Raw genomic sequence first — 27,614 nt, 5'->3', positions numbered from 1 at the left:
AACCCAAATATCAGACTTAATGCCCCAAATAACCATTTCTGTAAAAATGGCCCTCGGTACCAAGTACAGACGCAAATGCAGTAGCGTTCTTTTATAAACCAAAACGCTACACGCATAAGCGTTTTCATATTTCAAATAAAGAAAAACGCTAACTGAATTAACGTTTAACATTTAGGGTTTAAGTTTGGGTTGCAGAATGATTAATTCGTACTGTTTATTAAATTGGCCGACGGTTAGGGTTTAGGATTGAGGGTGTAGGGCCGGTAGGCCCTACTCCCTCGAGCCTAAACCCTAATTAAGCGAGGCTGAAGGGCCGAAGGCCCTGAAGCCGAGACGCCGGCGGAATAAATAAATTTACAATCGTTAACATTTAGGGTTTAGGTTTGGGTTGCAGAATGATTAATTCGTTCTGTATATTAAATTGGCCGACGGTTAGGGTTTAGGATTGAGGGTGTAGGGCCGGTAGGCCCTACTCCCTCGAGCCTAAACCCTAATTAAGCGAGGCTGAAGGGCCGAAGGCCCTGAAGCCGAGACGCCGGCGGAATAAATAAATTTACAACCGTTAACATTTAGGGTTTAGTTTTGGGTTACAGAATGATTAGTTCGTACTGTATATTAAATTGGCCGACGGTTAGGGTTTAAGATTGAGAGGCCCTACTCCCTCGAGCCTAAACCCTAATTAATGCGAGGCTGTAAAGGCTGAGAAACCAGTTTTAAAAAGTAAATTAACAATCATTAACATTTAGGGTTTATGTTTGGGCTCTAGAATGATTAATTTATACTTAAAAACTAAAAGTATTTTTGTATAGCATTTTTGATATTATAAATTAAACACAAAATAAAATAGATCAATAAAATTAAAAAAAAATTAGAAATAAAAATAGGAAAATTAAAAGAAGGTAAACTGGCCTAAACGTTAGTTGAAGTAACGTTTTGTGCCTGTTAACTCATTAAGCCCCTACCCCCCTCTTTGGCCACGCAAGCTTTACTCAAAACGCTAATATAAATAGCGTTTTGTGTTTTAAATAAAAAATTTAAAACTTAAACGGTACTTGTAGCAGCGTTTGTCAGGTTTAAAAAAGTATAAAACGCTACACGATGTAGCGTTTTCGTTTTTTTAACAAAAACGCTACACCAGACGCGTCTCTATTGGTTAGTGAGGGCCATTTTTCAGGTATTTTGTTATTTGGGGCATTTTCACCCTAAATTTGGTTATTTGGGGCCCAAACCCTGGAATATGTATTATAGAAATTATGTTGGTAACTAGGCTGAAATTTGGATTTTAATAATTTAAGTAGAACGGATATGTATTATAGAAATTATGTTTTTAACTAGGCTGAATCTTGGAAAGCGACAATTTGGTGATAATTAGTACAGAAGTACACTGGTACTCGGTCTGCTTTCCTCTTGTTTACTCCTCTTGCTCATTTCTATTGCTTCAGTTAAAAATATAAAGGCAATGTAGGAGTAGCTTGCTAATACGGGATGTCGACATTGATTGCTCTGTATTCTCAGTTTCTTGATCTCTTCAGCATGCAACATTAGATGGCAGACGATTAACCTAAAAAAATGGTAGACACTGAGAACTTGGAAGCTAAATTATCATATGCTTGGAAAGCATTCATATGACCATGACTTCTCCTCAAATCGTACAGCAAGTATCATATGAAGTTATGAACTGATCCAAACTCCAGATCAATGCAACCTGTCTAGTTGGATCAATATATAGTTTTCCGGACTTTCAACGAAAAGGCCATATACACCACTAATATGAAGCATATTTAGATACAGTGATGTCTTATTTCAGATTTGCTGAGATATGAATTAGAAGGGACATCACTGTCTACTAGATTACTGCAAATACACCAAACAAGAACCAAAGTGCGTCATCATGTACACTCGAAATGAGAGCATGAAATCCGTATAATCTCAGGAAGCAGCTATAAGAAGGTTAGATTGACAGCCATCGACTTCCACCCACACTTCATTTAATCGCCCTATGAAACGCAGAGGAGAATTGTACTGGGCGATTGAGTAGGCATATTCAGTTTCAGAAGAAGTATAATTTGCCCACGGAGACCTGCTCAAGCTGATGGCCAGTTTTTCTGCCTCGGTGACAATGTTTTTATCCTTGGCAAATCCAGAAAACTTTCTCACAGCAATGCAACGGCTATTCCAGTGATCAGGTTCAAGTTCCAATTCTGGGAGAGGAAGTGGAGGGGTTGCTTGAAATTTAACAGGCAAATAGAACTGCACAGAGTAACCCGATGAACGAAGTGGTCCTGCTCCTGGGACTATGCTTGTCAAGACGGGGATTGTCATTGGGACACGAGACGAGTTTAAGTTTGCACCTTCAATATACTGAAACAACCTGTTGTGCAAAAACAGTAAAAATAGCTGGATATATGTTAATGCTCTCACTCAAAAAAATCATTCTACATATCCAAAACTTCTTTGTTTCCTATATTGATAAAAATAAGCACATGGCAGTAAGGTAGTTATCTAACCAGCAATACACTCAGACCTGAAAAATTACATTGGATAGACATAAAACAAAAACTTGTATACTATCTCCGGTTATCAGTCGCCCTAAAATACAAAGTGTGATATGCAATCCTTGCAATTTCAAAATAGCTGGAGCATTTAGAAGTTCTATATTGTTGTTTATTGACTTCTGCCAGCAAAAACCTCAAGTAAAGTGTGATATGCAATTCTTGCAATTTCAAAATAGCTGAAGCATTTAGAAGTTCTAGCTTGTTGTTTGTTGACTTCTGCCAGCAAAATCCTAACTAAATTGAACAAGATGTTAAAATCATGCATGTTATAATTTTAGACTTAGAAATAGCTATAGAACACAAAATAAACAGCACATACAAGGGCTAAACGTTCTAATTATCGACTTATCCTATCGGCTGGCAAACACACCTCCTATCTCACAAAGGACGGCATTGATCTCCCACAAACAACAACACATAATATAACTACGATTTATTCCCCTTTCTTTTCCCTATCCATCGATTATCAATTACCTCAGCTAGTCTTCACATTATTATCTACTAAAACCTAAACACAATACACACACATCGATTATCGAGAAATGGAAGCAAATAACTACAGCACATCATCTCGGGAAAAAAAATGATAACAAATAGTACTCTTAATGCAACAGAAATACAGAATCAATTACATTTTACAAACAAACAGATTAATAATAAATTTCCACGGCTTTACACCAAATTTATGTATACAATAAAAATTATAAGCAAAAAGTCAAAATCAATTACATAACTGAATAACTGAGAGAGAGAGGGAGAGAGAGACCTGTGGAAGCCATTACGAGTGGCTTTTTCGAAGGAGATTTGAGATTTAACAGGAGCGATCATCCAGGCAGCGACTCGGTAGAGCCTGATTTCATAATCTGACTCGGAGTGAACCAGTGTGTACTCGGGTGACTCGTATTGAGTTGACTCGGTTGCGTTTGTTGTAATCATCTTGAGACAAACCATAACAGACATCATCATCATCATCGTCATAAACGCAGCTGCAGTTCTCGACTCCATTTCTTACTCTGTGAGCTGTGACACTCAAAGGTGAAATGCACGAAGGGATATATATTGAACTTTTAACCCTACACTCTTTTGATGTGACTGTATCTTCGGATTTTATTTAGGCGGCTGTATTTGGTTGAACTACAAATTTTTCATTCTCCAAATCCGGGGGCGTTCGGAAGGTTCATAGAAAAAAGAAAGAATGTGAACAAAAGGATACGAAAATGAGATTAACCAGAATGAGAACGATGAGAAATTATAAAATATCGTCAATGTTTTGAAATGTAAGTCGTTTCGCATTTTTCAAATATTTTTAAGTTCTTTGATCATATGTTAAAAACGATTATTTTCAAAATTTTCTTTTTCGAATAAAAATATATGCTTGATATTGTTATTCATAAAATAAAATTTTTAAAAATAATGATTTTAAGCTTGCGGTCAAAAAATTTAAAAATACATGCAAAAAAGTCAAATGACCTATATTTCAAAACGAAGGGAGTATATAGAGAAATTGCCCTATATATCCTCACTGTATATACTAATGCCCGAAATAATCAGTGTAGCTGTAAGTGCCCAATTTACACACCACCTCACATCCAAGAAATGCGATTATGATGTAAAATAAAACTATCTCGACTACTTCTACTTCCCCTTTATTTCCCTATCCTACTAACCCAACATATACACACAATTTACGCCCAATTGAACAAAGTGTCTTGTATATCCTCTTCGTGCTAGTGCTTTTCGAAGATTTTTTACTGTCAATGAAGACTATATCAGTTTAGGAGATCAACTTCGACTATATGTAAGTTTTAATATCACTTTTGAGGTTTTTCATATTGAATTGCCTTGAATATTATGATATAGTGACATTTATAGGTTTTGTTGGTGAATTTTAATTTATATTTGTTATATTGATTCCGTCTTTGAATCATTTGTTGATGCAGATGCTTGTTGTTTATTTATATGTGTTTATAAACAGATTGTATATGGATATTTTCTGTGGATATGTATTATGTGTTGATTTTAGTAAACAAACGGGAGCAAAAGAATGTACTAGAGCATGTATGTTAAGGCAGCTGATATAATCGTTACTCCCTCCGTCCCGGTCATTTCTATACAGTTTCCTCTTTGGGACGTCTCATCATTTCTATACATTCCTAAAATAGCAACTTTTAATAATGTAAAACACTGTTACACCAACTATTTTCTTCCACTATCTTCATTTTATAATAATATAAACACTATTACACCCACTACTTTCCTCCACTATCACACATCTATAATTAAATACAAATGAGTCCCACCACTTTACTCATTTTTTATCTAACTTTACTCATTTTTTACACTTTTTCTTGGTCTCCGTGTCCACACCAAACGTATACTATTTATTGGGACGGAGGGAGTATAATATATAAGCAGTAGACACATTGTTGTGAATAGGCAGTAGACGGACGAAGAAAAGGGTAAAGTACTTTTCTTTTACACGCATTTTTTATATGCGTAATCATAAACCACGTAGGTGTTTGGGTGGATTTTTTAAGCCCGCCTTCTGAAATTATAAGTTAGAAGCAGTTATTCGTACCGTTTGTGTAAAAAGTCGAGAAGTACTTACAAAAAGTTAAGAATTTCAACTATTGTTTGATGACTTCTACTTTTTTACCAAACACTTTAATCACTTATAAGTCTTAACTAAATTCTAACTTCTACTTTACTTTCTTTACTTTAAGTAAGAAGCACTTATTTTAAGTTCACCCAAACAGTCCCCACATCTCCTGGATGCGTATGCCTTAAAATACATGCATTTTTAAAATGCGATTTCACACATTCGCATTCGATGGATGCGTATTTGGGCTGAGATTTTGGGTATATCACGCATCTTATGGATACGTATGCGGAGAATGGTATATACGCATTCAGCAGATACGAGTTTGTCTGGTTACTTTGGGCACATACACCGCCCCCGTTTAATTTAGACACTAATTATTAAAAAAATAATTATTTTGGGCTTTCACCCGAGTATATAGTTATGATATTTAATGAGGAAATGAATTGGGTGAAGGCCCAAAATAACTGTTTTTTAATAATTGTTGCCCAAATTAACCAGGGGCGCGGCAGGGGCCCAAATTAACCAGACAAACACGCATTCAGCAGATGCGTGTATTCCATTCTTCGCATACGCATTCATAAGATGCGTGATATACCCTACCAAAATCCTCACCCCAGATTCACAAGCCTCATATTCGCATTTGCAGGATGCGTCTTCTTTTAATTATGTAATCCAGAATTAGATATTCGCATATGGGTAATGCGAGGGTCGACATACGCATATGTCTAATGCGTTTTTAGTTAATCTTATAAATCAAATTTGACAAAGGAAACGCATCCATCTAATGCGAATGTGTGAATTCGCATTTAAACAATGCGTGTATCTTTCTGGCATTCGCATCCAGGAGATGCGGTTTTGTGATTACGCATATAAAAAATGCGTGTAAAGACATTACTTTACCCTTTTCTTCGTCTGTCTACTGCCTATTCACAACAATGTGTCAACAAACATGCTCTGGTACAATCTTTTACTCTCGTTTGTTTGCTTCATTATAAATTAGATATAAGCATGTAATTTCTTCTTATTTTTCTTCCTTTTCGGCCACGAGTATTTTGAACCCTAATTTCCAATAATGTACTGATAATGGCTTCTGGTTCTAATTCAAATTATGTGATGTGTTGGTTGTATTATGATGGTAACATTATCAGTAATAGTGTTATTGGTTCTACGTACGATAAAGATCCTATTCGATTTGTGAAGTTGCTCTTCAATTTGAAGTTTGGAGGATTATTGGATCTTTTGTATGCAAAATTGTTTATTGATCCGAGTATGTACAAGTTGAAACTGCTGCGTAGAGTTTTAAATACTACGACAAACAAGTTTGTTGTTGCTCCAATTGTTGATGATGATGACGTTGAGTATATGTTCGAATCTTTAGATGGTTCGGGTAGTAAGGTTCATGTGGAGCTTTATGTGGAAAAGATTTCAATTGATACGGTCCAAAATTCGAATGATGTGGTTCAATGTTCGAAAACGGGTGAAAGTTCTAAAAATACTTCAACTTCACACAACTCACAAAGTGTGCAAGGTGAGAATACTTCAAGCAGTAGTACAAGTAGGTCACTATATATGTCTCGGGTAGATAGTGAAGGCAACTCAAGAGGAAGTAGTGAGTTTAGAGATGATGATATACCTTATTATAGGTCATTTGATGGCTCGTCAATGGTAATTTCATATAAGGAGCCAATTATGCAAAAGGTTGGTGATCTGCATAATCCAGCAGAGTTGACAAGGGGAATGGTATTTAAGACAAAAGAGGAGTTGTTGGAGGTGGTAAAGCGTGTTCATATAGCCAATCATCAAGAGTTCAAAGTGGTAAGGTCTGATCCATTGACTTGGGATTTGGAATGCAAATTGGCAACAACAGGTTGTCGATGGAAGTTGAGGGCCAGAAAGAGGGCAACACATAGTTGTTTTGAAATTATGTCCACTAAGGGACCGCACACTTGTCTCAATCAGTCTATATCACAAGATCATCACAATTTGAATTCTACAAATATTGCACAAATCATTACTGGCCTTATAGCTGCAGATCCTTCAGTTTCAGATAAGGTGTTAGTGTCTACCATTGTGAAGGAATTTGGTTATACACCATCAAAGAAGAAGGTTAGAGATGCAAGAAGGATTGCTACTAATACAGTTTATGGGTCTTGGGAGCAGTCGTATCAGAAACTTCCTTTGTTTTTAAATGCTCTACAGATTTCCAATCCTGGCACACAGATTGATTGGTACTTCAAGGAGCATGACATGAGACAGCCTATATCTGAGGTAGCATGACATGACATGGATCCTAACTCGTTGTACTTTTTATCAGTCTTTATAAATATTTCTAAAACCTAAGAAGGAACAGTGAACTCTAACCCTTTAATTAATTCAAATTGTGTGAAATATGTTATAGGTGGTGAGATTCAAGCGAGTCTTTTGGACATTCCAGCCTTGCATAGATGCATTTGCACACTGCATACCGGTACTTCAGATTGACGGTACACATCTATATGGAAAGTATGGTGGGGTCTTGCTTACAGCTACAGCGATTGATGGCTTCTACCACCTTCTTCCGGTTGCTTTTGCCATTGTCGAGGGGGAAAATGTAGGAAGCTGGACTTGGTTCATGGTGAGATTGAGAAGGGTAGTAGTTGCAGAGCGAACAAGAGTGTGCGTCATTTCTGATAGACACGCGGGAATCATTTCTGCTATGAACAACCCTGCAGTTGGTTGGTGTGAGCCACTTGGGCATCATAGATTTTGTGTGAGACACCTAGCAGCTAACTTTGCCAAGAAGTTCAAGAAAATCAATTTGAAGGATAGGGTGGTTGCAATGTGTAGCCAATTAACTGTGGCCAAGTCAAATTTGCATTGGAATGCATTATTGGCAGTTGAGCCAAGAGCTGATGAGTGGTTTAGTGAAATCAACCCAATACAGTCTACTTTGGCATATGATGGAGGCAAGAGATATGGTATCATGACCACGAACATGGCTGAAAGTTGGAACAATGCCATTAAAGCTTCGAGAAAACTCCCGATCACTGCATTAGTTACTTCCTTATTTTATAAGGTGGTTAGCTACTTTGACCAACGCAGGGTGGAGATTGAGAAACAAAGCATTAATGGGAATGAGTTCACCAAACATGCAAATCAGATTCTTGCCAAATGGATAAAGCGTGCAAGTGGACATCATGTGAGATTGTTTGATAGGAATACTTTGGTATTTGAGGTTACTACAATGAAACATGGTCAAAAGGGTGGGAACAAACAAATTGTGCAATTACATGATCACATTTGCACTTGTAACAAGTGGCAAACATATCATATTCCATGTTCCCATGTACTTGCATGTTGTGCTAATGTAGGATTGCAATACACAAGCTTCATAGATGACTGTTACAAGCTAGAGAATGCAAGAAAAGTTTATGCAGGGCACTTTCAACCAATCTTAAATCAGAGTGACTGGCCTTCATTGATAGGTTTTCCATTGGTGTTGCATGATGATGAGAACATTACAAAAAAAGCGGGGCGAAGGAAGTCAACAAGGTACAAGAATGAAATGGATTATCAAGCACTGGGAAAAGGCAAAGGAACTTCTTGTAGCGGAGCTTCATCAAGTATTCCATAGATCATTCTGTTTTTATTTGTACTAGAATATAAGGATTTAAAGTCTTAGTTTGTATTTCAGATATTGATGTTTTTATGGTAGTCACTGCTATTGGAATGTTAAATTTGTGGCAGATTTATTGACAATAATCTGTAAATCTATGAATGGTTAGAACATGATGATGGTCTGGCAGAATTTGGTTGATGAGCCCTGCAATTGGTATTTTTAATATGCAAAATTATAATTTTTATGCGGAGTTGTTAAGAGGATTGCAGATATTTGGTCTGTAATATTCTGCAATTTTTTTGGGTTTATGATATTGAATATGATAATTTGATGAAGATTGAAACTTCATTCTGGTTTCTTGCTGTGTAGATGTTGTTGACTAGATCTTGCCTTTTTTTCTCATATTTTAATGATTAGTTTATGCAGATTCTTTGAAATTGACCTGGTACTTTAGTTGCAAATTTGCAGAGGGTATTATACTTGATCAATAATTTACTTAAACTTTTTCTGGTTTATGTTATTCAGCTGTAACAGTTATATTCTTGTTGTTGGCCTATAACTTTTAAAGAAGTCAGTATACACTAGTACAGTAGTGTATGCATCCACAATCTCAAGAACACAGAATGGGTACAAAACTACAGAATTAATTTCAGCAAACAACAAGAAAATCGATAGGAGGAATGGCACCAAATAAGTAACTAGTAAGGTCATTTTCATATTAGATAATTTTCATCACTACAGAGCATTATCAAGTACAATTATATACTACAATTAGATACTAGAAGTGCCAGTTTACACTACTAGATATCTTTTCCAAAAACTACAAAAGCGTGGCATCACTAGAACTAATCAACCATTTTCTATTTTTCAACAACTTCAGTCCCTTGCTCTATTATTATTTCTTCAACTGGAGTATCAAGCTTCACATCAACATCTTCATATTTGGTAATTGCTGCTATTTTAATAATTCTTCCTGCACACATATAGCAAAAAATATTACAAATGATGTACCACATTCCAATCAATCTTAAGGATGAAAGCTGCAAAATAAAGCTGGACAAAATATATAAAGAAAGTGAAAATAAAACTCACCAAAAGGTAATCCTAATACTTGTAATTGTTGCTACCTTAGTACTTGTACCTTTAAAAAAATAGAAGAAATATCATGATGATTATTAAACTATGTAAATAAAAAAAGAAGAACTTTATACAAAACTATATCGCACCTGAGTCGCTTGCAATCAGGAACCTTTTTACCACGGGTTCCACAATTCATATGTCGGCTTCTACGCTCTCGCAACTTCATATTGTGATGACCTGCAGCTGGCTGTTCTTGCACCAAAGGTGGCTGGACTGAAGGTGGTGGTGGTTGGTGCACTACAGATGGTGGTTGCTGCACTACAGAAGGTGGCGGTTGAACTGAATATCGCTGCACTGAGGTATGTAGTTCGTAGCTGGAACCCGCAGTAAAGGCGGGGGCTGGTGTCACCATACCAAGGACTGCAGGAGGTGATACCTGCTTCTGCTGCATTAATTGCGGTCGAGGAGGGGACTGAGACATCAAGTTAAATGTGGGGTGAGATATCGGGGAATGATCATTAGGTGCAGGATCATGTGGAATTGATCGATCAGGCGAATGGTATAAAACGGCATCATTGGACATCCGTAAAAAGTCTCCAGAAGGTAATAAATTCCAGTTAGGTAACCCAAAAGGTGTAGGATTAACTTCTGTTAGAATCTCAGGATGCTCTAGATGTACACCACCTGGCACAGTTTCACCTCCCTGCAAATTTTCAACATTCTCGTCAACAATATCAGCTTCCACATTATCCCCATGAGGTATATCATCAACCTGAATCCCTTGTTGTTTCGGTGCATTAACTCCGCCACGTCCGCCTTTGTGGCCAGCTTTTTTTGGCTTTGGTCTCTTTAAAATTTCTTTTTCTCGTCGATCTTTTACAGGATAATCCTGAAAAACACCGTAGTTGAATGCATTTTTAACAAGTTGTCTTGCATGTGCACACAAATGAGCAATATCTTCAATGCTTCCATCTATCTCGCCCCTTGCTATAGAAGCAATGTGATCAAACATATCAAGCTGTAAAACAACATAAGCATACAAAAATAAAGTAAGTTGACCAAATAAAATCATACTACATCTTAAGGAAATGACGACCGAGCAATAAGAAATATCCATCAAACTACTTAATCACACTACTTAATTAAGACCAGTTAAGAAAAGAAAGTAGAATTACTGTATAAAAGTGTGAGCCAGCAATACGAGTATGAAACCGGCGGGTAATGTTTGTATACCACTCATAATATCCATCAACAACCCCGACACCAGAATGAGCAGTAACACCAATCAAATGCTCTTGTCGATGATTCCAATGTGTAATATGCTGCTCATGCATAGAAATCCAGTTCGTGGACTGTTTCCCCTGTAAATTTATTTCATGAAGTGCCTTCGAATATTCTTCATTAACTGGTATTTCCTGGACCTTTCCAAACTGTCTCATACATCTGTCCGGTAAATGTGGCTCAACGATGTGAAAACAAATCAAAGGACCTTTATAACACCAAATTTCAGAACCTTCTCTGCAATGCTCGGACAGATTTGAAAGAACGCCCTCCGTATATGGCTGCCATTCAAAGTGAGAGGGTGAAAGGGCATCGAAAGACAACCGAAGAGTGGAGAGGACATGTGAACTTGTATCGGTGAATTTTAAATGAAAACACCATCTCATTCCATAAGGACCTGCTCGACCACTCCATAAAGGATTATCCAAAGTTTCCGAAACTGGACCACGAGGAACGGGTGCTAAGAACGGCAACCTGGTCCAAGCCCACAGTTGTAATAAAAGAACGCAACCTGCCATCTCCTCAACTCCAGACCTGCAGGACTTACACAACTCCCTAAACAAATATGCGAGTACAGCAGCCCCCCAACCTAAATTCCTGCAACGCCCAAAGTCTTGTATCAACGGGATGTACATGCAGTGCACAAGACCTCCAGATTTATCAGTAAATAGAATCCCTGCAATCAATTGTAGAATATAGGACTGAGTATAACGTTGGATATCTTGATCAGATGGAGCAGCAGGTAGTTCTTTGACAGTTGAAGTCAACCAGCTCAATAGTAACCGTCCACCCTTTAACTCTTTATCTTCTTTAGGTTTTTTTCCAAAAATCTTCTCAACTAGATTTGTCCAGCCGCCCTCAAATCCACCAGTAGTGCCAGTAATTACGTCACCATCTATGCGTAAACCAAGTAGAACAGCAACATCCTGCAAGGTAATGGTGGACTCTCCAAATGGTAAGTGAAATGTGTGTGTTTCAGGTCTCCAACGTTCCACCAATGCAGTAATTAAGCTCCAGTCAATATTTACACAGGAAAGCCTAGAAACCCCATCAAATCTTAAGTCCTCTAGAATAGGAATCATGCTCTCATGTAAAGGAGGAAATCTAGCTTGTGTAGGATTACGCCGTCTAGATCTGTGAGCATCACCACCACAAACATCCCAAACAGTAGATGATCTATGACTTGATTGTAAGTGGAGCACAGAAGGAATCTTAGGCCCAGGATGCATGGTTAATTCATCGTTAGGATCCATAATCTGCAGTGACAACCAATACAAACATGATATTATATATAAAAGCTGTAAAACTAACTAAACAACCTTAAATTAGTTAAAATAATTACAACCGAAGCAACTTCATAGTTGTATTCTAAGTAGGTTCAGAGGTAGTTATATAGTTAAGCTGCATTTCCTAAGTTCTAAAATTGTATTTCACAACGATATAAACACTATATAATTGCTACAACAACACATATAAACTAATAAAATTGAAATATGACCAGAATACACAACTCTGATAAATTGGCATCAAAATCCTATGCAGTTATTATGCATATTTAACTAAATAACAGATAATACTGAAAATCAACATACATATAAACATGAATTGATCCAATTGAGTTGGAAACATGAATTTCTAGTGATAATTGCCATAACGAGACCTTAGTCTTACTCAACAAAACAATATCATCACTAAAATCAACACAAGCATCTGCATCAACACTAAAATCTGCAACAACAAATAATTCAAAGACGGAATCAATATAACAAATATCAACTAAATTTCACCAACAAAACCTATAAATGTCACTATATCACAATATATTCAAGCCAATTCAATATGAAAAAGCCCCAAAAGTGATATTAAAACTTACATATAGTCGAAGTTGATCTCCTAAATTGATATAGTCTTCATTGACAGTAAAAAATCTTCGAAAAGCACCGACAACGGAGAGGATATATATAAGAAGGCACTTTGTTCAATTGAGCGTGAATTGTGTGTATATGTTGGGTTTGTGTGTATATGTTGGGTTAGCAGGAGAGCGAAATAGAAGGAAAGTAGGAGCAGCTGAGGGTTTTATTTTACATCATACTCGCATTTCTTGGATGCGAGGTCTTGTGGGTAAATTGGGTCCCTACAGCGATATTGGTTATTTCGGGCATCAGATATATAAAAATAGGATATATAGGGCAATTTCTCAAATGAATTCCATTTAAATAATAAATTGTTGATCCAAACGCCAATATTTAAGATTCCGATTTCCGTTATTCAGATTTATTAATAATGAATAAAATATATCAAATATATTTAACTTAGATTTTAATAAATGTGTTAAAATTTTGGATATTTAATTAAGATTTTAAAATATCCTTAAATAATCAGTATTTTGAATTATGGTTATAATTGATGGTTAAAATTTAATTATACTCAAATGCTTATCAATTTTTTTAACTAAAAAAAAAATATAAAATCATAAGCAAAATGTTAGATATCCCAAAAAATATCCCAAATAACTACCTAGTTCTAGGTAATCTAGAGTTTGTAATACAATTTTGTGATAGAATTGTAAATAGATGCAGAAATTTTATTTCGTGCGATACTAATTCTTTCTAGAATTATCAATTGATATTTTATATGATGCGGAAAAAATAATAAACATTAATATCAATTTTTTTAATGATATTTGAGGTGTACATCTCAAATTCGGGGATGAGGTATAATATAAACTCAATTTTTAATTACAAATATTTATTAGAAAAATAATGAAATCAATTGTGATATTTGAGGTGTACATCTTTTATAATAAGTTTAATCTTTTTCCTTTTCTTTTGACAAACAATAAGATTTTATTGAAAATAAAATACTGGAACACCGTCGGGACAAACACCCCAACTGACAACTACAACCTGATTGTGAAACGAAAAATAAGTTAAGCAAATAGCCGTTTTATTTTCAAATTGCTTAATAGATAGAATATAAATATTCTTGATAATATAAAATAATTACAAAAATTTCTCGAGCAATCTGATCGATACCAACATCCCTGACAATAGTAGAATCACAGTTCACCTGCGCACATAAAAAACTGGTGATAGAACAATGTTAATACCCATCAGTTACACCAACTTAGATTAGGGATACAGATGTCCCATATCCCTGTTGGGCCTCAGCCCAGATAGGAAAAGCCCACTAGTAAAAACCCACTTGTAAAGCCCATAACTATGGGAGTATAAATAGAGGGAGAGACCTCTGGTACAGGGGTTGAAAAATAGAAGAGTAAAAGGATAATATATAAACATAAGGTTGTAAGTATCAACATTTGGCGCTAGAAGGAGGGGACTCCGTTATTTTGCAACGAAGATCTACCATCCCGACCAGAAGATGGCCGGAGGCGAATAACGATGGAAGAGCTCGCGATCCGCCCAAATCTAGGCCGACAAAAGCGCTCAGTTCTCTAGAAATCGACCTGGGAAGCAATCTACAGCCTAAAAAGTTACTGTTCGAAGAGACCTAACCCGAAGGATTTGTAGCCGCTCCGGCGTACTCCGACCCTACGGGAGGGAGGAGGACGAAAACACGACCCTAAAAGGACCGTTCTCACTCCACAGGAAAATCATGTTCTAACCAGCGATGCTCGCCTCCATCTCGAGAGGATAAAAGCTCTAAAGCAACACGAGGAGCGAGTGAAGGCACATGAGACGGTGAACCTCGAAGATGAACTCCAAGCCCTCGACACTAAGAGGCACCTACTCGCCGCCAAGGTGAGACAACAAAGAGAGATCTCCCGTCTCGAGGCAGAGATAGGCAACGCCCCCCAATAGTATCAAACCAGAGACGACGAGGAGGTCTCGTGGAGGCCCTCGGCCAACAGCCAGTACTCCACCAGAGCAGACTCAGTAGGCTTCTATAACTCCCGCCCTCATAAGAAAAAATCAGCACGTGATGACGAGGAGGAAGAGGAAGAAGCTAGATCCAAGTCCAAGGCGAATCCCGAGCTCGCGAAAATCAAAAGGGAGCTCGCACAGCTAAGGAACCAAATCAAAACAAGCTCTGGAAGCCTAGAAACTCCATCTGAAAGCCCCATATCCGAGGAGATTGAAAGCTACAAATTAGATAAGCACCAAAAAATTCCATCTATTGGCCAGTTTGATGGGTCCACGGCTCCATCAGACCTCATCAGGCAATTTGATGGTAGAATGAGCTATTTCGGACACTTGGAAATATCATGTTGTCGCTTCTTTTGAACTTGCCTTAGCGGCACGGCGCTAGAGTGGTTTGAGAACCTGCCTCCCCGGTCCATTGACTCATGGAGAATCCTGAAAAACAAGTTCCGAACATGATTCTCAAGCAACAAAAGAGAGAAAAATCACTGCCACACTAATGACGGTTCGCCAAATGCCATCTGAGTCTCTCAGGGATTTCTTAGCCCGATTCAGAAATGAAGTGATAGTTATACCAAATCTGATCGATGAGCTGGCTATCAATTACCTAGCGGCCGGGGTTGAAAAGTCCCGCCACGGAAGAATATTAGAGGAATTTTTCGAAAAGAACCCTCGGACGCTCCAAGCCGCCATGGAGATCTTTGAGCACAGGCTTACAATTCAGGAAGCTGTTGGCAGCATCTAGATGTCCTCGCCTCACTCCAAAAAATGGGACAAGCATCCGGGGCCAGGAAACAAATGGGAACCGAGGAGGCTAAAGGGCCGCATATCCCAAGGCGGCAAAAAGCCAGACTCCCAACAAAACACCTCCGCGCCCCAGCGCCTCCACGGTCCAGGGGCTCTTGGCCTCCTCGCCCCCCAGGGAGGAAAAGGATTTCACAAAGTTAAACACTGAGATAACCACCATCTTGTCAATCATCAAAATGGATCCGAATTAACTCCCTGCAAGGGATATGAACCCTAACAAGCCTCCAAGCTCCAAATACTGCGATTATCATGAGAATACAGGCCACACAACGGACAGGTGCTATCAGCTCCACAACTTAATTGAGAACAAAATTCAAAATGGCAAACTATCGCACTTCGCTCTGCGTGAAGACCCTCACCAGCCAAACCCAGACACCTCCGACAGGGTTATTGACGTCATTTCAGGAGGGTTCGCCGCGGGAGGAGCATCAAACAACTCGAAAAGAAAATTATAATACTATCAAACAAAAAGAAAATTACACCTCAAATAGTTAGACACATCATGACAAGGCAGGGTTTTAAAAATATTGCTGATTATTTGCCTAAAATTCAATAATGCACATACATGCAGGAAAATCCAGTTCTGAATTCATACCGTGTTTGCTTTCGGAGATAGGTTTTATGTGTGTTATGATATGATTAATAATTTATTTAGTAAGAATAAGATACATAAAAATATATTCATCTTGGTTAGGGTTTTTAGTATATGAGAATATACATAGTGGATGTTCCTGTGGTAAGTTTGTGAGTTTTGATTAACTGTGATTCCATGTGTAAGGTTTGTGTGCCTTTTGAGGAATATATAAAGTTTGGTTTGCATTTGAGTTCATTGCTTCTTAATTCTCGTGTTTAGAAAAAGCGGCAAAAAAGATTTTTCAACTGCAATCTTGGAGAGGAAGAAGTCTCCCAACCGTCTTCTTGTTGACGAAGCTATAAATGATGATAATTCTGTTCTCTCTATGCACCCCTCTAAAATGGAAGAGCTTCAGCTATTCCGAGGAGACACAGTTTTAGTGAAGGTAACAGTGGTTATTTATATTTTTTGTATAGTTGAATCCCATTATGAAGATCTTTAAGAATTTTGTATGATACAGGGGAAAAAGCGAAGGGATACTATATGCATTGTTCTTGCAGATGAACAATGTGAAGTGCCTAAAGTCAGATTGAACAAAGTTGTTCGAGCCAATCTTAGGGTACGGCTGGGGGATGTTGTGTCAGTGCACCAGTGTCCTGATGTGAAATATGGAAAGCGGGTTTACATCCTTCCTCTGGATGACACAATTGAAGGTCTTACGGGAAACCTTTTTGATGCATACTTAAAGCGTGAGTTTCCTTCAACTTTGATATGCATTGTTTGTTCACCTTTTCTCTCTCCCATTATCTGATGTGCTTATTTACTTTTACTTTTAAACAGCATACTTTCTTGACTCTTACCGACCTGTTAGGAAGGGTGATTTCTTCCTAGTTAGAGGGGGGATGCGGAGTGTTGAATTCAAAGTAGTTGAGACAGATCCTGGTGAGTATTGTGTGGTTGCACCTGATACTGAGATCTTCTGTGAGGGAGATCCAATCAAGCGCGAGGATGAGGAGAGATTAAATGAAGTTGGATACGATGATGTTGGTGGTGTGAGGAAGCAGATGTCTCAGATTCGTGAGCTAGTTGAGCTTCCTCTGAGACATCCACAACTTTTCAAGTCTATTGGTGTAAAGCCTCCAAAAGGTATATTGTTGTACGGGCCTCCAGGATCCGGGAAAACTTTGATTGCCAGAGCTGTAGCTAATGAGACAGGTGCTTTTTTCTTCTTAATAAATGGGCCTGAAATTATGTCCAAGTTGGCTGGTGAGAGCGAGAGCAACTTAAGAAAGGCATTTGAGGAGGCTGAAAAGAATGCGCCATCTATTATCTTTATTGATGAGATAGATTCCATTGCTCCAAAGCGAGAAAAGACTCAGGGAGAAGTTGAGAGGCGCATAGTGTCTCAACTTTTGACATTGATGGATGGCCTCAAGTCCCGAGCTCATGTGATAGTTATGGGGGCTACGAATAGGCCAAACAGCATTGACCCTGCTCTCAGAAGATTTGGCAGATTTGATCGGGAGATTGATATCGGTGTACCAGATGAGGTGGGGAGACTTGAAGTCCTTAGAATTCATACAAAAAATATGAAGCTTGCCGAAGATGTGAGATTCTGGACTTTTGTCTTATTTTGTACCATAAAACTACTGGCATATCTTCTACAGGATGACTGTATCTTTGATTTTCAATTTTTAACTTTAACAGGTTGATCTGGAAAAAGTTTCGAAAAATACCCATGGGTATGTTGGTGCTGATCTTGCTGCTCTGTGCACTGAGGCCGCCCTTCAGTGCATCAGGGAGAAAATGGATGTCATAGACTTGGAGGATGAGACAATTGATGCAGAAATATTGAATTCAATGGCTGTTTCCAATGAGCATTTCCAGGCCGCATTGGGAACTTCTAATCCTTCAGCTTTGCGTGAAACTGTATGTGTTAATGACTCTGCTTGCTTTTAGGACTTCAAGTGTCATAGACTCATAGCTTTCTTTCTTAAAATCATTTTTCATAAAGCAATCATGCCTCCCTGCGGTGGTATATTATTATAGTTAAGACATCTATACAGACTGTTGTACAGATTCTTACCAAACTGGGATTGCAGATTGCAGTGCCTCATACTAGCATGTGCATCTCTAATCAGTATTGTTATTTCAAATTCCCTTGACAAGGTAAACTGTTTCTACTTGGTTGGCAGGTTGTGGAAGTTCCAGATGTCTCTTGGGATGATATTGGTGGATTGGAAAATGTTAAAAGGGAGCTTCAAGAGGTGGGTCTCATATTTAAATCTAGTTCTCTGAGCAGTGCTACCGTACTTGCATAATAGAAGTATATATTATGTTAAGAATTGCAACAGTTTAGGTTTATTAGATATCTGTATTTACTTGTGGACGTTTTTTCCAGTACTTCGATGTGAATTTTACTTTCTGCCTTTCTTTCCGATGATCATATATTCATAGCCATTTCTATCGAATTTACTGATTCTTCTAGTGAAAAATCAATTTTAAGAAAAGTGTGGATGTATCGGTTATGGCAGACTGTTCAATACCCAGTGGAGCATCCGGAGAAGTTTGAAAAATTTGGCATGTCACCTTCCAGAGGAGTTCTTTTTTATGGGCCTCCTGGCTGTGGTAAAACATTACTTGCCAAGGCTATTGCTAATGAATGTCAGGCCAACTTCATAAGTGTCAAAGGTCCTGAGTTGCTAACAATGTGGTTTGGAGAAAGTGAGGCTAATGTACGAGAAATATTTGACAAGGCTCGACAGTCAGCTCCATGTGTACTTTTCTTTGATGAATTAGATTCCATTGCTACTCAGGTACTGCTCCAACACTGAGTATGTAAGTTGGATCTAAACTTTTATTTTATTTTTGCATATTTTAAAATAGAGCTTCACCATTTCATCTCTATATTCCAGCGTGGCAGTTCACAGGGAGATGCTGCGGATAGAGTTTTGAACCAGCTTCTGACTGAGATGGATGGAATGACAGCAAAGAAAACTGTTTTCATAATAGGTGCAACAAACAGACCAGACATTATTGATCCAGCACTACTCAGACCAGGACGACTGGACCAGTTAATATACATCCCTCTTCCAGATGATGCTTCTCGTCTTCAGATTTTTAAGGCATGCCTGCGGAAATCTCCTGTCTCCCGAGATGTTGACCTTCTAGCACTTGCACGCTACACAGTTGGCTTCAGTGGCGCAGATATAACTGAAATTTGCCAACGTTCCTGCAAGTATGCCATCAGAGAAAATATTGAGAAGGTAATATGCTATTGTCTCCTATTAAAACGTTAATGTGCATAGCGAATATATGCATTGCAGGATATTAGTCCATCTCAAATATGTTTGTGTTCAAATGGTAATTAGCTGGTGTTTTTTTGTTCATGGGTTGAAGAGAACATGCTTCTGTTGGTATCTTGGACTTTTTTATTTTTTTTACTCTACTGGTATGCATGTATACAATAGTGCATATCCATTAAGGAGCCTTTCCCCTTATTTTCACTTGCATGATCTCTGCACGAGGTTTGTATTGAATCGGGTGCTTTTATCAGCTTATAATCTCCTGCTTGCTTTTAGAAAAAGTTATGTAAACAGTTTTTTCTTTTCACATCGAAGTATGCGAAGAGTCGAAAGGACAAGTACTGTGGGCAAGTAGTATGGGACGGAGGGAGTAGTATTTCTAGTGAGCTCCACATTTTCATATTTAGTTAGTGAATAATGGTGCCTGTCAAGTATTCCAATGATTTTGTTTCAAGTTTATATTGTCAAGTAGAACTTGTGCTAAATGGATAGCAAATGTCCTCTTTCTGACCAATATAGGATATGGAGAAAGAGAGAAGAAAGGCTGAGAATCCTGAAGCAATGGAAGAAGATGAAGTGGATGAGGTCCCAGAAATTAAGCCAGCACACTTTGAGGAGTCCATGAAATATGCACGAAGGAGTGTAAGTGATGCAGACATAAGGAAATACCAAATGTTTGCACAGACATTACAGCAATCTCGTGGATTTGGATCTGAGTTTAGGTTTACTGATCGTCCTAGTAGTTCAACAGCTGCCAGAGCTGCAGATCCATTGGCATCCACAACTGCTGGCAGATACAATGATGACGACGATGATGATCTTTACGGTTGAAGTCAAGTCTAGTATATGCAAGTTTTAGAAAAATATTTGAACACTCTATTTTCGTATTCTTCTGTACATTTTGATTTATGTTTATCTTTACGGGAAAGTAAACAGAGTGGTGTGACAAATTCGGGCTTCAGAGTTTAGATACTATTTCAAGCTAGTTGCGCCAAGTCAGGGTTATCTAGATGTCTTCATTGCTCCATACTAGATACTAGGATCTGGTGCTAGCAGGCTAGTTTTCTCAGGTGCACACGACCCTTTAAAATGCCTACTCCTAGAGAGATCTATCTGTAGTTTCTTTGAGTGTCGACTCTAGATTCTTTTATCTTGAGTAAAATTGCTGGCGACATCAAATTCTATGGCCTTATTTCTTGTCCGACTATGCTCATTAATCATTATGTTAATATACTTGATAGCATGTTGGGAAAGGCATTTTTAGATGTAAATTGCAACTTTGGAAAACAGCCATGCGGTCAGATTAAGGGGTGACTTTTCATCTGATTATGTACTTGTACTTTTACCTGGCTTTCATCTAATGTCCGAGGATATTCCCTGTTTAAGTAGCTTTGCAGCTGTTTTTGTTCCTGTCCAAGATTACGGATTTCAGGTGCGTTAGCTAGCTTTGTGTTCTGAGAACTTTCATTTTCAAATATTTTGGTATACACTTCTTTCATACATGCTTTTGCAACTATGAAGTGAATAGATAACACAACACATATTGTTCTGCATCAGGGGTAGGACAGCCAGAAATAATGGAGGGGGTATGGAAACAAAAACATCTATATCCGTCTCTTTCCCTCCACTGTTTTCTTAGGAAAGAGAAATCATCATTGTTGCAACTACATGAAGAACACAGGGCTTCTACACATGTATCTCTACATGTTGATTATTATTCATCTAATTATTATGTCCCTTTCCCTTTATCAAGAAACGATAGAAATGACTTGTCTAATCTTTTTTAAAGATTTTTCTCTAAGCTGGGGCACAAGTATCTGAATTTGGTAGCGACGGTATTGTTTTTTTGTACCGAAAGGCCTGGTCCACCGGAAGTCCAGACCGATGTCGTAGAATGATATGGTTTATATACTGGGGCGGAACCAGGATTTTAGTGAGATACCAAGATAATATCAAGCGTATTGATTCAAATTATTTTCAAAATTGTAGACTTTTTATATCAAAATGCTCCCTGGTTCTGCTCCGGTCTATATGCTTGATGTTCTTAGATCAGATATGAAGGCAGGTCAGTAACATCTGCTAGAGGTTTTATTAATATAAAGAAATGGCTTCATGCACTAGTTAGGGAGAACATTACTGTTAGGTGGTTATACGATCATTTTTCTTATACTTGGGCTCTCTAGTGCAGAACACTTTCCTAATTAAATCTCTTTACAAACGCAATACTTAAGCAACTCTGCTAACTATATAATATAATCCTAATAAAAAACACTAATGCTGATTAATTCCTGGAGGGATAGTTTGCAGAGGATGATGAGTAAGCCAGAGAGGAATTTGATGACCCTTTGAATTGCATCAACTGAGCTGGCGTCACTGAGGTGGAAGTATATGATGCAACATCCGATGTTTTCGACAGCAACTTGCTGGCTGCAGGCTTGATGGCTTCATTTCCAGCAGGTGAATCATGACGTATCTCTTTCAATAATGTGGCAACATCGTTCATTGTGGGGCGATCCTCTGCGCGTTCACTGGTGCATAGAAGAGCTATCCCGAGAGCCTGTATGATTTCTTGTATCTGTGCATCAGGGTGGCCTTGAAGCTTTGCATCTATGATGTCAACTGGATCTTGCTTTCTTTTCAAGTGAGCGCGGACCCATTGGTTGACATGTTGGCTTTCCGGGTATGTTGGTACAACCGGTTCCTTCCCTGTTATGATTTCAAGCAAGACCACACCGTAGCTGTAGACATCGCTCTTCTCAGTGATCTTGACAGAGGAACCATATTCTGCAGTAACCAACAAAAACCATCAGCAAAGCCCTAGAATTACTCTTTGATTATCTTACTTTACCCGGAAAAATAGACGATACATCAAATTCGAGCAAGGGAAGGATAAGGCCATGTATGTAATTGACATTCTTATGCCAGAGAGATTGGGTTGTGGATTCAGCAACAGAGCCAGTATTAGGTGTATGACCACACAAATGAACATGTTTAGTAATTTTCAAGTTATGTTTAGTAGCGTGGATGCAAAATGGCATTTTGCATTCAGCATAATACCATATATACCAAGACAAACATATAATTGAGACATTTCACATGCAATTCCCCCTTTCTTAATCAACATTTCTTTAACTTATCAATAAGTTAAAATACTCCCATACCATATGTCTTTCAAGAAACTCAAACATTTAACATGATCATATTCTAGCTTGTCCAAGTAACTAACTATTATCAGTAAGAAGTGTATTCCAGTAGATTTTACAAAATTACCTGGAGCCATGTAGCCGTAAGATCCTGCAATTTGCGGATTGGCAGAAAACGAACCATGGTCATATTCCACGAGCCTGGCAAGGCCAAAGTCCGCTAAACATGGCTCATACCGGTCTCCTAAAAGTATATTCTGCACCTTCACATCGCGGTGGAGAATCGCTGGTACACAATCATGGTGCAAGTAAGCCAAGCCCTGAGCAACCCCTAACGCAATCTTGAACCGAATTTCCCAATCCACCACTCCTCCATTGTTTTCATGTAAAAATGAACCCAATGTACCATTCCCCAAATAATCATAAAACAGCAACTTTGTCTTTCTGTTAGCTGCCCATCCCAATAGCCTCACAATATTCCTGTGTCGGATACGTGCCAGCGTGGCAATTTCAGACGAAAATGCTGACGCTGACACTTTCTCCGACGCTCTAAATCTTTTAACCGCGATCACCAGCCCTGATGAAATTGTTGCACGGTAAACAACTCCAGTCCGGCCTCGACCTATCACATTGTTAACTATCAAACTTCTTGCCACATCAGCAATCGACAAGTCGAGCTTCTGATACAACATAACTTCCCAAGGGGGCCCCAATTCCACATCATCTTGGCTTTCGAGGTCGTTGTCGTGGGACTTGCGGTCCTGTTTTCTTCCAGCTAGGATGATATAGAGAGCAGATAACAGTAATGCGCACGCCGCGCACAATAGCACAATCATTGCCACTCTGGCACCACCGTGTTTTGAAGATCCAAATTTATCGTCAGGACATTGATTACCAGAATAACACAGAGCCTGATTGCCGGCTAGGACACTCAGTGGGAGTTTCGAGAAGAATGTAGTATCCGGCACGTGGCCTGAGAAATTATTATGCGAGATATTGAGTACCACCAGATTTTGAAGATCCGCGAGATATTTAAGATCTCCGGAGAGAGAATTGTGCGAGAGATCCAACACTCCAAGCTTATCTAACTCACCGAATTCAGAGGGAATCTCGCCGGAGAGTTTGTTCCAGCTGAGATTCAATGCTATCTCAAGACCTGGAATCTTCGCAATACTCGCCGGAATTTCACCGGAGAGAAGATTAGTACTTAAATCAACTAACTGAAGCTTTGAACACGAACCGAGTTGATCGGGAATCGGACCGGATATTCGGTTCTTCGCGAGAACGAGTTTGGTGAGTGAGTTCAACGAGCCGAGACTCGGATTCAATCCTCCTTCTATCATGTTATCCGATACGTCTAAGAATTGGAGAGAATTGAGCTGATTCAAATTTGGCGGCAAAATTCCGGCGATTGAATTTGAATGTAAGTCCAGAAATGTGAGATTCCGGCAACCGGAGATCTCCGGTGGAATTACTCCGCTGAGACGATTGGATCCGAGATCGAGAAAATTGATGTTCTTCAAATTCCCTATCTGCGGCGGAATTGATCCGGTCAGCTTGTTGTCGTTTGCTCTTAATCGAATAAGCGACGAGCAGTTTCCGATCTCCGGTGGTATTACACCAGATAAGTTGTTTGACAAGAGCAAGAATTTGTTGAGATTTTGTAACTGGAAAATGCCTTTGGGAATCGGACCTGTCAGTGCATTTTGCGACAAGTCGATAGCCTCGAGGTTATGACAATTTGATAAGGAGGCAGGAATTTCGCCTTGGAGCTGATTTTGCCATAGGAACAATAAGGTGAGGTTCTCGAGGTTCCCGAATTCTGAAGGAATTGAACCGATCAGTTGGTTGTTGTCGAGCTCGATGTGAGTAAGGCCTCGACAGTTGCCTAATTGAGCTGGAATTGGACCGGATATTTGATTGACGCTCAATTGAACTTCTTGTAACAAGGTCAAGTTTCCAAATGTTGTGGGAATGCTTCCTGTTAATGTGTTCATTGAGATGTCGATGACGAGCAATTGTGTACAGTCTCCGAGCTCTGGGGGAATAGTGCCGACTAAGTTGTTCTGCCACAGCAAGAGGTTCTGAAGGTTCTTTAGATTTCCAAGATGTTTTGGAATTGATCCGGATAATGAGTTTTCGTATAAGTAGATGTTCTGGAGCTCGGTGCAGTCACCGAGCTCAGGAGGGATTGGACCGGAGAGAAGTGAAGTGTAGATGGCAAGAGTTTCGAGTTTCTTGAGGAGGCCTAGAGTGGGAGGCAAGAATCCTGATATGCTTGTTTCCGCAAGGCCTATCAAAGACAAGTCGGTGCAGTTTCCGAGTTCTTGTGGTAATGGACCTTCAAGATTTTTGTTGCCACCAGCTCTAATCACTTGAAGCTTCTTCAAGTTTCCTATAGTACTTGGAATTGCACCGCTGATTTGATTATCATAAAGAATCAACCAAATCAAACTCGAAAGATTGCCTATTTCATCTGGTATCGATCCTTCAAGATGGTTTGAATTGAGAAGAAGTTGTTGAAGCTTAGGCAAGTGGCAAATCTCACTTGGGATTTCACCTGTCAATGCATTGTCACTCAAGTCCAAATGAACCAGCTCTTGAAGGCCACCAATCTCTTTCGGGATCAAACCGGTGAGATTCGTCCCTGACAAAACCAGCCTCTTCAACGATCCTAACGCGTTAAAATAACTCGGAACATTTCCAAGTAAATCAACATACTTCAAGCTCAGCTCCACCACTTGATTGTTTTGGTCACAAGAAACGCCAAACCACTTGCAGGGAGTGTCGTGGGACGCGTCCCAGTCGCGTAAACTATCCTCCGCGGAGCCTTTTAATCCCTTCTTCCATGACAGAAGAGCCTGGCCTTGAGGGTTGACAGCTGAGGAAGCCAGTACTAAAACCGAAAAGAAGGTGGTAAAAAATAGATGAGCAGGCATTACAAGAAACTAAGTTGATGCTGCAGTTTGTTAATGTTGTTGGAGTTAATACAAATGCAAACCCCAATGAAACTAGGCAGAGAAAGGAAAGGGATAAAATGAGCCTAGAAAGGAGTGACAATGAGAGAAAAACCAAATCATGTTTTTGTGGGTTTATCTATCAATGGTTATGCTTCTTTTCTTTCTTGTGTATATTATAATAAACCAACTACTAGTAGTGTAGTGTGTAGCAGTGTGTTGTGGAGATAAAAAATAAGAGATGAAAGACCCAGAAACTCCGGATCCAAGAACAGCTAGGCCATTATGTTTTGCAGGGACACTGAGAAATATGGAATTTTAGATGCCTGTTTTGGGATTTGTTTAATACTATTTATATTAATGGAGGTAGAGGGTGTGGGGCTCGTGGACGTGGGTGTGGGAGGAGATTAAAACGAAGTTTATCTTATTTCTTTTATCTTTCTAATATTATAATTAATAATATCAGTTTATGATGGATGTCAAGTACGAGTTTAAACAATTTTTAAATTTATTATTTGTCATAATTGTTATATTATTTTTATTTGATTATATTATTATTTTCTTAATATATTTATTTACAATATCGTTATTTAGAAATAAAATTTTGGGAATTTACCTTGTATACTATTTTTTCAATCTTATTTGCAAAAATACTAACTTCTCTAAAATCTTGCAAATATACAATCTTTTTGAAAATATTTCCAAAAATACGGTGGTTGCATATGCAACCATATATACAACTCCAATTCCTAATTTCAAGTTCTAGTATATATTTGGAAACTGGAACTTGAAATCATGAATTCAGTTGCATATATGGTTGCATATGCAACCTCCGTATTTTTGAAAATATTTTGAGGAATATAGTATTTTTGTAATTTGTTTTAAAAGGTGGTAGTATTTTTGAAAAAATTCTTTTAAACTTGGTTATGTATAAAAAAAGACCCAAAATTTTCTCTTCTTTCTTTTTTTAGCCCGAGAAATAAAATTTTCTCTTAACATTTGATATTATCTAAATTTTGATTTTTTCCAAAAAAAAAAAAATCATGTTATGATATGAATTTATTTCAGAATGAAATGTTTTAGTTTAAGTTTACTAAAATCATTATGTTATTTATGACTTCGAAAGAGATAAAAACATACTCCCTCTGTTTCATAATACATGTCCACTTTTGAACAAATTACGCATATTAAGAAAAATTAACTTTTGTAGAAATCTTTCATTTATTATTGTATTTATTGCATTGACCAAGTATAATATGTGGTATATATTTGATCCAGGAAATATAATTTAGTAAGATGTGGTATAAAACTCATCTTGGAAACACAAATATTGACTACACTTTATTGAAAGTTGAAATGGACAAGTAATTTGAAACAATTTTTTTTTCTCAATAGTGGACATGTAATATGAAACAGAGGGATTATTCAGCAGCAACAAATATAAGTTGGTTTGCAGATTCTTTTAATTTTTAATAAAAGTTAATTTCTTTTAATTTATAATTGTTTAGAAGTCTACAGATATGTTATGTGTAGCGTTATTTGAAGTTGGTGTTAGTAATACTTGTTACAACAATAATTTGACAAATTAACAGTGTTAGTAATAGTTCTTACGTAGTTGTTTGATAAATTAATATAAAAATCTAATAGAGTTTTAAGTTAAATTATTTTAATTTAAAATTAATTTGTACTCAATTTTTTATGACAATATCTTATGTTTATGTGGTAATATGCAAAACTATTACATTTACCATGTCAGTGTTACAATTACATATTTCGTCTTTATCCTAAACTTGTAAATAGTATAGTCTGAATTTTGTATTAATATAAATTT

General features: G+C 37.9%; 4 protein-coding genes across 5 annotated transcripts; 2 read left to right on the top strand and 2 right to left on the bottom strand.

The window, feature by feature from the left end:
* Positions 1-1,666: 1,666 nt before the first annotated feature.
* LOC108223774 (uncharacterized) lies at positions 1,667-3,780 on the bottom strand. Its single transcript, XM_017398190.2, has 2 exons — positions 3,322-3,780; positions 1,667-2,371 (listed from the first exon to the last, which is right to left on the bottom strand). The coding sequence occupies exons 1-2, from the start codon at positions 3,558-3,560 to the stop codon at positions 1,930-1,932; spliced, it is 681 nt and encodes a 226-aa protein (XP_017253679.1). The 5' UTR covers positions 3,561-3,780; the 3' UTR covers positions 1,667-1,929.
* A 2,460-nt stretch (positions 3,781-6,240) lies between these two features.
* LOC135152674 (uncharacterized) lies at positions 6,241-8,770 on the top strand. The gene is made up of 2 exons (XM_064093233.1): positions 6,241-7,425; positions 7,556-8,770. Exons 1-2 carry the CDS (start codon positions 6,241-6,243, stop codon positions 8,768-8,770), a joined length of 2,400 nt encoding a protein of 799 aa, XP_063949303.1.
* A 7,824-nt stretch (positions 8,771-16,594) lies between these two features.
* LOC108221030 (cell division control protein 48 homolog E) lies at positions 16,595-21,471 on the top strand. 2 transcript variants are annotated; one of them, XR_010292043.1, is made up of 9 exons: positions 16,595-16,823; positions 16,899-17,127; positions 17,219-17,985; positions 18,086-18,307; positions 18,574-18,645; positions 18,913-19,194; positions 19,294-19,644; positions 20,203-21,115; positions 21,241-21,471. XR_010292043.1 is itself a non-coding variant. In XM_017394929.2 (8 exons), the coding sequence occupies exons 1-8, from the start codon at positions 16,764-16,766 to the stop codon at positions 20,512-20,514; spliced, it is 2,295 nt and encodes a 764-aa protein (XP_017250418.1). In that variant the 5' UTR covers positions 16,595-16,763; the 3' UTR covers positions 20,515-21,471. The 2 variants fall into 2 exon arrangements, 1 of the variants encoding a protein (XP_017250418.1); XM_017394929.2 differs by having other exon boundaries at positions 20,203-21,471.
* Positions 21,472-21,747: 276 nt separating this feature from the next.
* On the bottom strand, positions 21,748-26,119 carry LOC108223606 (LRR receptor-like serine/threonine-protein kinase RGI3). The gene is made up of 2 exons (XM_017397944.2): positions 22,954-26,119; positions 21,748-22,467 (listed from the first exon to the last, which is right to left on the bottom strand). Exons 1-2 carry the CDS (start codon positions 25,763-25,765, stop codon positions 21,965-21,967), a joined length of 3,315 nt encoding a protein of 1,104 aa, XP_017253433.1. The 5' UTR covers positions 25,766-26,119; the 3' UTR covers positions 21,748-21,964.
* Between the last annotated feature and the right edge of the window lie 1,495 nt (positions 26,120-27,614).

The sequence above is a fragment of the Daucus carota genome, chromosome 5 (genome assembly GCF_001625215.2).
Source record: "Daucus carota subsp. sativus chromosome 5, DH1 v3.0, whole genome shotgun sequence".
NCBI lineage: Eukaryota > Viridiplantae > Streptophyta > Magnoliopsida > Apiales > Apiaceae > Daucus > Daucus carota.
The sequence above is the reverse complement of the archived record's forward strand: the minus strand, read 5'-3'. Positions and strand labels throughout refer to the sequence as shown.

Bases quoted from the DNA above. Each gene is read 5' to 3' on its own strand.
- LOC108223774 (XM_017398190.2), bottom strand. From the start codon at position 3,560: ATGGAGTCGAGAACTGCAGCTGCGTTTATGACGATGATGATGATGATG. The intron at 2,372-3,321 runs GTCTCTCTCTCC...TTTGCACAACAG, and splicing joins ACTCGTAATGGCTTCCACAG to GTTGTTTCAGTATATTGAAG.
- LOC135152674 (XM_064093233.1), top strand. From the start codon at position 6,241: ATGGCTTCTGGTTCTAATTCAAATTATGTGATGTGTTGGTTGTATTAT. The intron at 7,426-7,555 runs GTAGCATGACAT...AATATGTTATAG, and splicing joins TGAGACAGCCTATATCTGAG to GTGGTGAGATTCAAGCGAGT.
- LOC108221030 (XM_017394929.2), top strand. From the start codon at position 16,764: ATGCACCCCTCTAAAATGGAAGAGCTTCAGCTATTCCGAGGAGACACA. The intron at 16,824-16,898 runs GTAACAGTGGTT...TGTATGATACAG, and splicing joins GAGACACAGTTTTAGTGAAG to GGGAAAAAGCGAAGGGATAC. The intron at 17,128-17,218 runs GTGAGTTTCCTT...ACTTTTAAACAG, and splicing joins TTTTGATGCATACTTAAAGC to CATACTTTCTTGACTCTTAC.
- LOC108223606 (XM_017397944.2), bottom strand. From the start codon at position 25,765: ATGCCTGCTCATCTATTTTTTACCACCTTCTTTTCGGTTTTAGTACTG. The intron at 22,468-22,953 runs GTAATTTTGTAA...TGGTTACTGCAG, and splicing joins TTACGGCTACATGGCTCCAG to AATATGGTTCCTCTGTCAAG.